The sequence below is a fragment of the Dermacentor andersoni genome, chromosome 1 (genome assembly GCF_023375885.2).
Source record: "Dermacentor andersoni chromosome 1, qqDerAnde1_hic_scaffold, whole genome shotgun sequence".
Lineage (NCBI taxonomy): Eukaryota > Metazoa > Arthropoda > Arachnida > Ixodida > Ixodidae > Dermacentor > Dermacentor andersoni.
The window spans coordinates 226,212,113-226,225,326 of record NC_092814.1 but is presented as its reverse complement, the minus strand read 5'-3'; the positions used below and the strand labels follow the sequence as shown (position 1 = coordinate 226,225,326).

The 13,214-nt window shown below is 50.5% G+C and overlaps 1 protein-coding gene across 1 annotated transcript in view; it reads right to left on the bottom strand.

Moving 5' to 3' along the window:
* for (cGMP-dependent protein kinase for) overlaps window positions 1-12,933 on the bottom strand; it is a 210,965-nt gene extending 198,032 nt beyond the window's left edge. The window contains exon 1 of the mRNA XM_050195801.3: window positions 12,341-12,933. Within this exon, the coding sequence (XP_050051758.1) occupies window positions 12,341-12,732 (392 nt within the window). The 5' untranslated portion in view covers window positions 12,733-12,933. The remainder of the gene's footprint in view (window positions 1-12,340) is intronic.
* Window positions 12,934-13,214: the final 281 nt, after the last annotated feature.

Below are 13,214 nucleotides of genomic sequence, written 5' to 3'. Positions count from 1 at the left end.
TTTGAACGATCCTCTTGGTCAGTTGTGCAGTCACCGTACGATTTTTAGTAATCACTAGGGGCCGCGAAAACACACAAAAAAAAATCGGCCAATTCGGCAAAATGAATGCATGTCTTTTACTGCCCTTAAAGGGCCCCTCATCAGGTCTGGCCATTTTGAGCTGACATGCGCAGAGCATGCATTGTGCGATGACGATCGTGTCTGCAAAGTATTACATCGCTACGAGCCGCGGAAAGGTCTGAAATTTCACACCAAACGCTCGTTTTTCCTTCTCCTCGCGGCCGCCGCGCTCCAAGCCGGACGGTGACCTAGTCGTGCCTCTGCGCCTACGTAGTCGTGTCCGCAGTGTGACGTCGCTCGTGGTGACACGGGACTTATAAAATTATTCAAGGCAACATCTGTTATCTGTGCGATCTGTTGCTTGAACTGACGAATTGAAGTTTAGAGAAATAATAAAACACAAACGGAATGTCTGCGTATTTTTTGTTTTACTTCGCACCGAAGCACGAAAGATGTACTTCCGCTTCGTCTGCTGCGGTCATGCGGTCACGTGCGCAGGTACCGAAACTATGCCATTTTCTACCGTCTTCCAGCGCTTGATCATGCTCTGCGATCCGCTTGTTCTGTCTCAGTATTCGTGTAGCACTGAATTATACTGCTAGTCATCTTTCCTAGTGCACAGCGCGCAAAACCGTGCACTGCGCTGCGCGAACGAAACAGCTCGCGCGCGACGCCGTTGGCGGAAGTGCGTAGTGCCGAAAAAAAAAGCGAGCAAAAAAAAAAGTGAAGGCGGGGCCCGTGACGTATGCGTCACGCGATGCTCGAGGTCCGATATGGGAGAACGCAGGGAAGGAATTTCGTTTGCGTAAGCTAGACGGGCCGAGTGGAGAGAGCGTCTTGCTGGGCAGTGGAGCCGGCCTGCTGAAATCATGGGTTCAGGGCACTGAAATAGTTCTATCTCGGCTATTAATGAGCTAATTTGAAAAAAGTTTTGCGGCAGCTGCTCCCTAGAGGACACGTAACAACTTCCAGCGTATAACCAAAATTTGCTATAGGGTCTGGTGAGGGGCCCTTTAAAGGGGCATGACACGGTCAGCCAACAATTTGTGGTTTCCCGCGAGACATTGTAGCAGAGGGTTTATTATGGCTATACACGCATAAAAACTGGGCAGTAAAAACACATTTCTGTCCAAAATATGAGCTAGAACTCGCTGGCTCTAAGCCCCCCCCTCCGGCGCCCACCGCCATAATGCCAAGCCATGCGTGACGTCATGAGCTGCACGGAACCGAGCCATCGTGTGCTACAAAATCGGCCACCGCGCCATGTGAGGTCGGGGCACAGCTGCCGTTTCTTGTCATATTTGCTCCAGATGTCGCGTGCCATGTTTTCGACACTGCCAACTTCGCGTGATGAAGGAAGCAAGGAATCTTTGAGCAGCACATGCAGCGATGGCGTAGCATACGCTGCGAATTTTCACTTCGACCTCATCGCCACCAGCTCAAGTGACGAAACACGGCCTCAGAGATTTGCATGCGCCGGCTGGCTTGCGCAAATCTCAGAGGCCATGGACGAAGACCGCGTAGTAAACGTGGTGAACATAGATGGCGACATTGGTGTTGTGCTAAATGCTGCTGATGCATTTCCGTACTCTCGATATTTTATGCGTTGAGCACTGCTTAGCCAGGAATCTGGTGCTACTTCGCACAATGCAAATAGTTAGGCGTGTAGATTGTTTGCTGGCATGGATTTCTCTAGGATCCGTACTCAACAAAACTACGATGTTGTTAAGCTGCCGCGCGTTCCCACCAGTTCTTTTTTTTTCCCCTCTGTAGTCGCGTGCAGCATACGTAAACAAATGCCCGCGCACATGTGTCCGCGGCGCAAGGATTTGGCGAGATGTACGCTTGGCTGAACCTTCACTTGAACTTGCTTTATTGGACCCGATATCGATAAAACAAACAGCAAGGCTAACGTCTGGCCGGGGCGCTGCGTGCCGGATGGGCCGGTGCGCGAACACGGTCGGCATCGCGTCTGGCCGCAGTCTCAGGTTTTTCACGGGTATCCCAAACTCGGCGAGCAGGCGCAAATCGTCGTTGTAGCTGCCTGGCGTGAAGTGTTCTGAGAACAAAACAAAAGTGTCAGATAATCGCCAGTCGTTCCTGCCCACATTAATCTCCCAAGCCTTAAGTTTGACCGGCTCCTTGGGGAACCTGAAGTACGATACGAGGCACTCCTTGCTCCGTTCGCTCTAGCAGCCAACAACGCTACATAGGCGCCGCGGTGGCATTGTTTCAGCCGCTACAAGTTGAACGATTCCAATGGCAAACCGAACACAGCAGAAGTTTCCCGCATGCCGCATAGCTGAGACACCGATTCTTCGCCGGAATATACAATATACACGCTCGCTCGGCAGGCATGCAGCCTGTGACATCACTGCTCGGGAGCGTGCCAGTGTTGCCCCACTGTTATGCCGTTCGAGTGCAATATAAAAAAATAAATGACAAATTGCGTGCTAGCTCAAATACGCTACAATTTTGCCAACGTGTTCTTGAACGCACAAAGATTATCTCACACAATACAGTTTACGATCGAAAATTGGGTGTAATGCCCTCTTTAAGGGCTCCAATCGTCACAAGCACATCCGAAAAAGCTCTGAATGCCTGCCAGTACACTTACTAGGCATATCGGTACTCGTACTGTTACAGGACATGGCGAGTGCATACTGCATCCCGTGACTATTTGCCCTTGCCACGCTTGTTATGCTTCGCCACGTAAAATTACTGTATCAAGGCGAAGATAACTGTCAGGAACCGGCGTTATGCAACTCTCCGTGCTTTCCGAGCTTCGAAAATAATAGCGGTTACCACAAAGGCGGAGTCGCATTGCTGACAGTGGTGAATTCTTTCAATGAACGGCAAGAAGCTTAACAGCGAACGTCGAAGCAGCTAGGCCTAGCGCTGCCGCGGTGGTGGCTACGGCTGGCTGCAAGCGGATCTGCATGCGAGAGCGCCGCTCGAGGCGGCGAGCTAATTAATATGGCGGCGGTGGTGGCTTTGATTAATGCCATTTCGGACCTGCGGTCACGGCAAAAAGTCCGGAAAATCGGACGGCGAAGGGTTCTTGCGTCCGAAATTTCCGACGTTCTTATACATTGACTCTATGGGCTACGTGGTGGTGCCTCGAAGCTGTCCGAATTATCAGGCATCCGGAAAGTCGGTCGTTGACTGAACACTGGCAACTACTCGAGCCGATGACACGGCGTCAAAGTAGATTCGTTACGATTCCCCTTTGTTAATCGAGCAGCACTACCGCGACTTTCGTTCTTTTTCAATAAAATTACAGCTAATTTTTCCTGATAAAAGCACAAATTCCCCGAGTATTTCCAGTCTACTCTAAATCCCTGAGAATTCCAGGTTTTCCCGGTTGCTAGACACCCTGTAATTCCCTTTAAGTTCGCTATAACAACAGCCCCGCAGTCGAAAACGATAAGCGTCGTGTGGATACCCCAATAGGCGACGTTAAAAAGACGTGCGGTCGAGTTAACAGGCACGCGAGCCGCGCTGGCGGCCGATGAGGGAAAGAGGGTTCAGCGTTTGCGCAGCAGAAGCTCGGCAGCGAACGAGCTCGGACAATGCCCACGTGTATACGCAGACGAGCTAGTCGCGGCGCGTTAAGTTCCGCTTCGCGCAACACAGACAAACGATAGCCGAAGCTCGCACAGCCTGTCAAAGCTGCGCCAGAGTCGAGGTGTATCACGTTGAGTTACACAGTAAATCAATTTACACCTACTTTTTTTTTATGTGTCTATATCTCAGCCCTTACATACCTCGAAAGCGATGTTTTGCATGGAGGCCTTAGTGGTGCAAATGCCAGCATTACCCCCTCCCTTGGCGACGTCAGATTCTCATAGGTGTAATTACTCTTACACCCTTCAAGCAAGAATATATGCAATTTAAAATAATATGTCAGTAGACATACAATTCAGTGCTTTACAGGCTCCTTACAGTGCATTTACTATATATAGTTAAAAAAAATACGAAGGATGCTTTGACAGCACATGTGCGTCGACGCTGCTGTGCGAAGACGGAGCCACAACAATCACCACAGATTATAACCAATTTTTGTTGCACCACTGAATAGCGGGAAATTTCAAATGGCTAACTGCGCTATTTGCATACAATGGATGGCATATGCTATGTGATAAGTGCGTATAGTATCAGGAAATAAATGGCGAATTGCCCTACGTTCCCTACGTTAGCGAGCTAATAGATATTACAGAATTTTTTGCCACCTTTTTCATTCTGTTCACTCAGGAAACGCCACCTTTCTCACGTTGAGATTATGTACTTTCTTTTCTCATCGGGAAGCCGTCCTTGAGAGAAGCTCACTCCGCGACTCGAGCGCGGCGCTATCACGTTTACGCGAATCGGAAGACTAGCGGCAAGCCAAACTCGGCGCCCTGGCGATCACGTGTACGTGACGTATCCCCTCCGCGGGTGCAAACTGCGTCCGTTTCGAGGCATTCCCAACTCGTATACCGTAGCGCTCAGGGCTGGACGTCCACTCATCGGGGAGTCACCGCCAGAAGAGTGCACGGCCGCTGACATGCCGACATCTTGACTGCTGTCACTTTTTGCGTAAGTGTTTCTGGGTAGTTTAACTGTTTATTAAACGATGAAGACATGGCAAAATAGGCTACCGAAGAGTAGGCTACTCCAACATCGCCATTAACGGACCCACGCGGCGACGAGAAAGACGACATAAGAAGAAAGAAAGGAACAAAAATAAACAAATAAATAGATAAATAAATAAATAAATAAAACGAAAGAATAAGCAAGCAGAAAGAAATCAGTGGCGATTCATCAGTAAGTTCCACAGCAATGCGTTAGCATTGCGTCGCACCTCTTTGAGGTCCCTGATCCATGACTTCAACCGCGTTCACCACGTTGCAAAGTGTCAGGAGGTCACTCGCCTCTTCGAGGAGCGAAGTGCAGTGACGGTGGCCCGGAGCAGACCATCATAAGTTGTAATATATATATATATACGCGCATCTAAGCTCTCCTATCCCCTCTCTACCTCTACCACGTGATAAACTTCCCACACTTCATACACATACACTTATTTCCACTTTGACACTCCTAATGCGAACGCATTAAAAAGGGAAAACAGGCCCAACCGGAATAGAACTTCAAAACTAGAACACCAACAGTTGTTTGTGTGGATGATTTCTTTTTCTTGTTGCTCTATAATATACTGAAGCTATAATAGTACAGCCCACAAGAAAAAATGCAATCACGCAGTCGAGAAGATTTGAATAACACTGCAGCAGTATAAGCATACCGACATTTTAACCGAAGCTGAAAGTATGCTTTATGGCAAGACTGCCTCGAGCGCTTTTTCTCTGAAAGACTGCTTTCCGGCTGCCGCCCAGTCGATCGGTGGGTGTCGCGCTGTTGCTCGAACTTGCCACTTTTCCAATGACAGCTGCTGCCATGCAGCGGCGCGCTCCCCGAATCAGCACCGCCTTGCAGCAACAGAACCCCCCCCCCCCCCCCTCGTTACTTTCAATGCCTGCGGAGGAGACGGATGAGCGCCAAACAACGAACTTGAGCCGCTGTCACGATGAACGTGTATGCGCGCCGCCATGGGCAGCAGGAGAAACCCGGAGCGCCGCTACTTGCAGTAGCATAAACTACGACCTCTACACACAAATCAGGCCCGATTCCAACCGGTGAAATAAATTGTAAAGATCAATCTGCACTCGCCAAAGCGGCCAAGGCACCGTAGCAGGCTACAAAGTATTCCTTTCGTCTCCCTCGTCGCGTTCGAGCGCAACTTGTTTCGCGCGTAGACGGATCAAGGCGGCAAGGAGAGAAGGAAAAAAAAAAAAAAAAGTCGGGCAGACGAGGTTGCAAGCTGTCCTGCGCAGCGCGGTCGCCGTGGACACATTCCGTGCTGCCGAGATAAAGGAGACCCCTAAAACAGTGGCGCGCCGCACGATAAGCGGCGGAAGGGGGGAGGGGGGGGGGGAGAGCGGAGCGCCACCGTGCTCCGGACTTGGACAGGGCTGGCGGTGTGCCTCGGGCAAACGGCCGACCCACAAACGGATTTCTCAGCTGCGAGATGCAGAGGCGTGTATACCGACGGCACGCGAAGCCTTGCCTCTGTCGCCTGCAATCGACTACCGATTCCAGGCCGCCACACAGTGTCGAGGCTGCGCAGCCGCGCGCTGGTGTTCATGCACTGAGGTTGGACGCCAGCACTGCTGGAGGCAGCACAGACAGGCAATCGCTAAAAGGTTTCGATCCTCAGAGGAAGAACAGCCGTGTTACACGGACGTGTTCGCGCTACTTTTTCTCGCTTGCAGAGCTGATACTGTGGTGCACAGATATATAATCGCACACGCATGGGTACGCAACTGTGGCCATCAAAAGCACGCGTGTCCTCATTATCAGCCTCTGCATTGATGCCTCTGCGCTAATCAAAGCTGTCAAGTTGGGTATCGCATTTTTTTTTTTTTTCGTTCGAAAAAATTACTCCCACTGGCCTGCACGTTTCCTTATCACGATGCCCTGGCCCCTCGTTCCTTGTTGGAACAATATTTTGCATCCAAAAAGGTTTGCGAATTCGCGCCGACATTGCATAGCTGCATGCACGAGGCGAAAATGATGTCACCGGTAAGATCTGTCGTTTATTGAAGAGAGCCAGTTAAATTCAGTGATTTTCTAATGTTAATCGTCTCGGCTAAATTTCTGGAGGTATAATTCAAATATGTGTGAGAGCACATATCTCGATCGTTCTCGAAAAAGCAAGAAAGGAAGTTGGGTTATAGGCATGTGACAGCTGTACTATTATGCCCTGAATTATAAGTGTCCAGCGGAGAAGAAAGCGGTGGTCGAACCGTAACTCTCAAATCGATAGGGCACACGACACAGCGGTCATTAAAGACCGCTGTGTCATCCCAGCCCTAAATTGTTGATAAGGTTTCTGTTCGTTCCTATTAGTCGGATCATCCAGAATAAACATATGCTTTATCTGACAGTGCGCTAGTTTCGTCTAAGAATGAGCGCAATATCCCGTAATTATTAATTTTTTTCCCTTCTCAACCAATTCGGGAAAGAGGAAGAGGCGGGCGAAGGGGCATGACGCATGCTGGGAACTCGCCTTTGCTGGGATGTTAAAAACAACTCTTCAAGCCAGCGCTGTGATAGCATCGCCACAGACAAGGCAGGGAAGAGGGGAAAAAGACACGCAACCTCTGTTTGAGCGCTAAAATGCTGACGAGCGCACGGTCGACAAACAAGTCTACACGCGGGGCTGTCGCTTGGGCTACACACTATATGGGTAGTGCTGCTATGTGTTGACCTGATGGGCAACGGGAAAATTTCAACTAACAAAGCTTACATAGTATTAGAAGGAAGTGAGAGCATGCAGTATAGCGCTGCGCCTTCGCTGTTTTTCTTTCGTCCTTGCACGTCCATCTCATCTTTAACACGGCCGACATAGTGTCTCCGAATCCATAGCTTATCTGAGGAATTTAACCTGTAGCACAAGCAGCTAGAAATATTCTTAGTATTCAGCGTTGTAAAGCTGCTGGAATGCGGGTCAACCTTACGGCGCGTGAGAACCAGCGCTCCGCACATGCTGTAACCCTTCTTACAACGGCGAAAAGCCAAACAACGAAGGAGAAAAGGCGAAGACAACAAGAAAAGGAAACGAAAGAAGGCTGGAAAAAGAGTTCCTTTCGAGTTCGATAAATAACCTCAAACGGCTACAAATAAGATCTACCAGGGTCCGGCACTGCACAGAGCATTTATTTCCCACCACCGTGATTTCACACCACTATTTTCTGCTTACGACGGTAACAACCACCACATCCTATGTGAACGAGACAAGTGTCCAGCACGCTTTGTACGGGAAGAAACAGCACTCCTGGCTCTCTCTGTCCCGCACATGTCAAATACGTATCTTTCTAGGGAGCCATTTATGAGGTGTGTATACAATATAACTGCAAGTCCAACCCACAGCCGCCGCTCTTTTCGCAGAGGTCACTTTGAGGGTCGGCAATGGCGGCATGTCTGAACACAAACGCTCGTTCTGCGCAAGCTCTTGACACCGCGATTCCTCGAAGTGGACATCCTACTGATTTCGCGAACAATCCGCGAGCGATAATTTAATCGCAGCCGCCAGACGCCTCCGGATATCAAGAAAAAGAAGACCGGTAACATGCGTGGCACGGCCTCCGGTATCGACTTATCGCCCAGTCCTGTCTCTGTCGCACGCTAAAAATACAGAGCAACGGTTTCTACTCAAGTGCGCGCCACTGTGGTTGCTCGTAAAAAAAAGGTAATTACCCGTTTTTCCTCCTCTCTAGTTTTCCCGAGAGTGCTGGACGCCTGGCGCAGCCAGCTCTGGATCTGATGCGGCGACGTCGATAAAACGCAGAGACGTGGACGGTGGAGCCAACAAATGGCCGCTAGAGTGAGCGGCCGCGCCAGTGCGTCTGTGGGAGCTGCAGCATAACGAGCTTCGTCCGAAGAGGATGGCGCCCGCCGAGTGTGCTGCTGCTGCATGTGCAACTGACAAAGCCCTGTGTCTCAGCCAGGAAGCACAATCTTATCTATACCGAAAAGTGCGAAGAGGCAGCTTAAGCTAATGGGGTCGTCCTTAGACAAAGCCGGTTCAACGATCTTGCAAAGTGGCAACAAAGCCGGCGTTGGGGAAGGACCTGCGAAGACGCCAGATACTCCCACTTGTGGCGGGCGCCTGAAATAAATCGCTGTTGCGCCGGCGTTTGCTTAGCGTTTGCTAAGGTGCGCCAACTCGGTCGGCGACGCTGGCGTATGGCAGGCACACACGCGTGCGCACAGATCGTTTCGTTGTACCGCTTTCGGGTGAGCACCCTCGAACCGTGCTAAGATTTGTGCGATTTCATAGGTCGAAGCACTTGCTTCCCGACGACGTTTTCCATGTCACTCGTTCCTCGAGCACCCCGCAAAAGAAACCCACTCCGCAGGTCGCGTGGTATAAACGAATGCAAAGGGAGCGAGTGGCCACCAATTGACACAATGCTAGCCACTTATCCTCACTGTCAGAGTTAAAGAAGAAAATGGTCTATTCCAAGATTTAAAGGAAACAAACAAATGATAACACGCCTACTGATGGCTTATGTTGAATGATCGCGTGTTTTCAAAGGCTACTGGACCTGCTATAGCAATGAGAGTTTACCATTACCGACCTTATTGTATACCCGGTAGTCGCGTCGCGGGACAACAAATTCGTACACGCTTGGTCACGACAAAAATGACCCTGTCTGTGCCTGCACCGACACTGACGGGGCACGCGTTACACACTCCTGGCGGATTCCAAGATTATAAATGAGCCATAAGACGTGGCACTTGAACGTATCCTGAAGTGCGAATGTTAATTTTTGTTTTTAATGCATACACAGGAAACACCGTACTTCTTGCCCGTTACCCAGCCTATGCAGTTCTGTCGATGAGCACGAGGTCGTGCCTGATGTCTTTCTCCGCAGCGACCTCTTGTTCGGCAGCAGAGGACACATTCCGGAGGAGGTTAGATAAAAAAAAACGCTTGCGTTATGTGGGCGCCTCCGGTAGTCAAAATGAATCCAGAGCGCTCCGCTAGCCACTGGGTTCTAAAATATATAAATGAATGTGCGCGCAGTCGCACCCGGTATATCAAGCGTCCCGAGCAGCGTTGTCTCGCCCAAAATTATGTGAAATTCATACGAATGGCTACGTACAGCCTTCGATAACTTTATTGCTGCATAGCGCACAGTACGTAACCAGTCGTAATCATTAGCTAGCACGATCACTAATCACTAGCATGCGCAATAATTTCAAGAGCGCATGTACATTTCCTGCTGCTTCAGGCGTAAGAGAACACCAAGCGTGAAGTTTCGTAGAGTATCGGCATCAGAGAATGTCAACGTGCAAGTAAGACAACTATTATTTTCCCCATGCTCGTACATGTCGTTTCGACGAAAAAAAAGATGGATATAAATTCTACCACATTTGGAAACCCCTGCTTACAAAAGGTCGCAGAAAGACTTCAACCGAATCATGCGGTGCCAAGGAAGTTATAGTCCTCGCGCCATGAGTAATTATGCAGACGCACAGTACGTGCAAACGAAGTTTGCGAATGGACTCATGTTAGCTCACTCGTAATTACCTTTTCATGACATTAGTATGCGTAAATGTGCAGGTTACCTTCAGATTACTACCCTTGCAGTTAATCATTAGTAAATGTGATGCCCTCGCCTTGTACATATGTCATTTTCTCTCAATATTTCGTGCATGTCCCGCCTTCGTGCGAAATTAGGGTGTGAAAACAACTAAACGCCAATGGAATAGCGGACTACAGATCTGACCGCTCACCGTGGTTCTAACGCAACTAACGCGCACCCATACACTACAAGACAGATGAACTAGTGAAGAGATCGCAGCGGGTGCTTTCAATCCCACCCTTAATACTGTCTACTACTGGGTTGCCTTGTTCCTCAAACACTCAAGCACTCAGTGCGAAGACTATTTAGAACTCTTACGTAACCGTTGTTAACTGACAACAGAGACTTCGACGGACAGGAGGTTACGGAGGTTTATTCAGGGTTCAGATTTACTACAGACATTGGGATGGCAAGTTGCAGATCACATTGCAAGTGCTGCAGGTATATTGAGCTTAACTGCTTCCTTGACAATTTACTGAACAGGGATCTACTGAGTGCCACGACATCATGCACCGAAATAAATAAATAAACTAGCCCAAGGACCTAAGAGCCACTCATCCCGTGCCACAAGTCACAGGCTACAAACAGAACAAAAACCTTCGCCAAGCTGTCAATGTTTCAGGCCGAGGGCGGCATTACTAACGATACCTCTGTTCACAAGAGAACTACGTGGCGTAACTTCTGGAAACGATAAGACCACGGAAACGGCAGACAGGGCTCTCCTCCGTCTTATTTTCGGTTTGGTTCGATTTGGTTTTAATTATTTCTTGGGTTGTTATCTTCAGCTCTCTCTTCAAGCCTCAGCATGCCCGGAGGCTACACACAAGAGATATTCTGCGTCCCATACACGTTCGTGATGAGCGCTGCACAGGTAATTCCGTGATTGTTACAGGATGTCACATTTCACTTTCGGGGCGACCACACAGCAAGGCTGAAAAGTGAACGGCTCATACGGAGATGCCAGCATTTTCTACATATGCGGAATTTATTTACATTGTCGCGAGGCCTGGTGTGCAATCGACGCCCTATTTTTCATTCGCCCTTTTATTTCGCTGTGAATGCAGAAGGTTTCCAAAAGAGTGGCGCAACGCGTCCCCACGTACAGAAACGATAATGCTCAGGGAAAAAGAAAGATAAGCAAGAAATATGATACAGACGTGAAGTAAAGAGGAAGCGATAAAAGTAAAAGCGCGGGTCTCGGGACGAGAATCGTACGGTCGGCAGGTTATGATAATCAGCGCGGAGACCGGCGCTCGCCGCTGCCGAATCCTCCGCATTCCTTTTCGTGCCTGCGCCCGGAGCGAGTCGAGAGAGCGAGTAAACAGGCAGCTGGAAAAGCGGCCGCCGCCGCTCCTCCCGAGCCGACACCGCTAACCGCCAACTTTTAGCGATCCGGTGTCCTTGGCTTCGGGTGGGCGATATGAGCATGTGCCGCTGCCGCAGCTGATCTCACCATTGCGGCTGCTCAAAAATAAAGAATTAATTAAAAAAAATCATCAGCTCCGAGATCTGGGTCTACGCAGTTAATTCCAACTTAAAAAGCTTTTCAGGATAGGAAGGAAGCACTATGTTACGGAAATATCTTAGTCACGAAGGGCTCGTTGTCAGAGGGCAAACGCGTTGGTCCACAATTGCGGCATGCAGCAGGAGCGAAACCTCTTCTCCGCCTGCAAGTGTGACACATAGTAGTGGAAGAATGACAGCTATACTCCATTCCTGTCCATACAGTAATAGCTACTTCGTTTCAACCGTAAATATGCACTTATGCTCCAAGGTTCAGGAGGGTGGAAACCGCGAAAATAAATGCCTTCCCCAGCTGACTCCACATCGTGAGTGCCCAGGGAACGTCAGCTTCTCGGTACGATCGGTCACGGGAAGACGTACTGACAATTTATTGCGCAATGCAAGAAAGCACCACAGTGAAACCTTCGCCCACTGGCATGGGCGAAGGGTTACTCACGTGCGAATCGCATGCTCCACACGAGCCGGAAGCAGAGATTGGGGGTGCACGAAATCACCGTTTCCCCAAGTTCTGCGTGGCTCGTCCGGGCGCAGTACGGTGAACGAAAGAAAGAGCAGCGGGCACCAACCTGTCAGATTTTGGATACTCCTGGAACTTGGTCTGTATGAGGTCCTGGATGCTGCGAAGTGACTGCGGCTCGGCCGAGATGCCCTGGGCGCGCTCCTTGCGGCGGCCAGAGCGGCTGTAGCGAGCGTTGTACGGGATGAGCACGGACTGAAACTTGTCCAGTTGGCTGCGCAGCTGCAAGATCTCTTCATCACGCAACGAGATGACCTGCCGCAGGTCGTGGATAATCCGTTCCTGCTTGAGCACAGCATCACGCAGCTCCTCCAGTGTGCCCATGCTGAGCAGAGCGGCCGGGCACGAGGACGGCGGCGGACTCTCGTCGCACTCCAGCTTGCGATCGGCGGTCGAGGACAAACAGATCACCACCGAACGACGCGGTCGCGAAGGAAACATACGAAGAGCGGGGTCCAACTAGGCTCACTTCAGTCGACGACGCTCATGCCGGCCTCCTCTCGGCGCACACGAGGTTTGTGCCCTTCCGCGGGCTGCTGCGAGTCGATTTTCGGACACGCGACGACGCACTTGTTGCCGACGGCCGATCACGCCGATCGGGCCACGCACCAGACGCCCCTGCCGTCGCCGCTGCACACGCGTTCAAGAAGCCTCGTTATCGCGGCTCTACAACGCCGCTGGCGCCGCCCCGTGATGGACTCCGCAAACTGCCGCGAAGGACGGCCGGTTTAACGTCCCCGGCGGGTACCGGCGGGCAGGTTGCTGCGTGACGTGTGCCGTGCCTGCGGGCTGGCTTGGTGAGCTGGCTTGGTGAGGACTATGGCAATATACTTTTCGTAAATGCAGCTGAACTCTGCCTTGAACAGTTGGGCCACTGGAATTTGAGGGCGCTAGGGGAAGTATGAAACTGTCTTCGATATTCA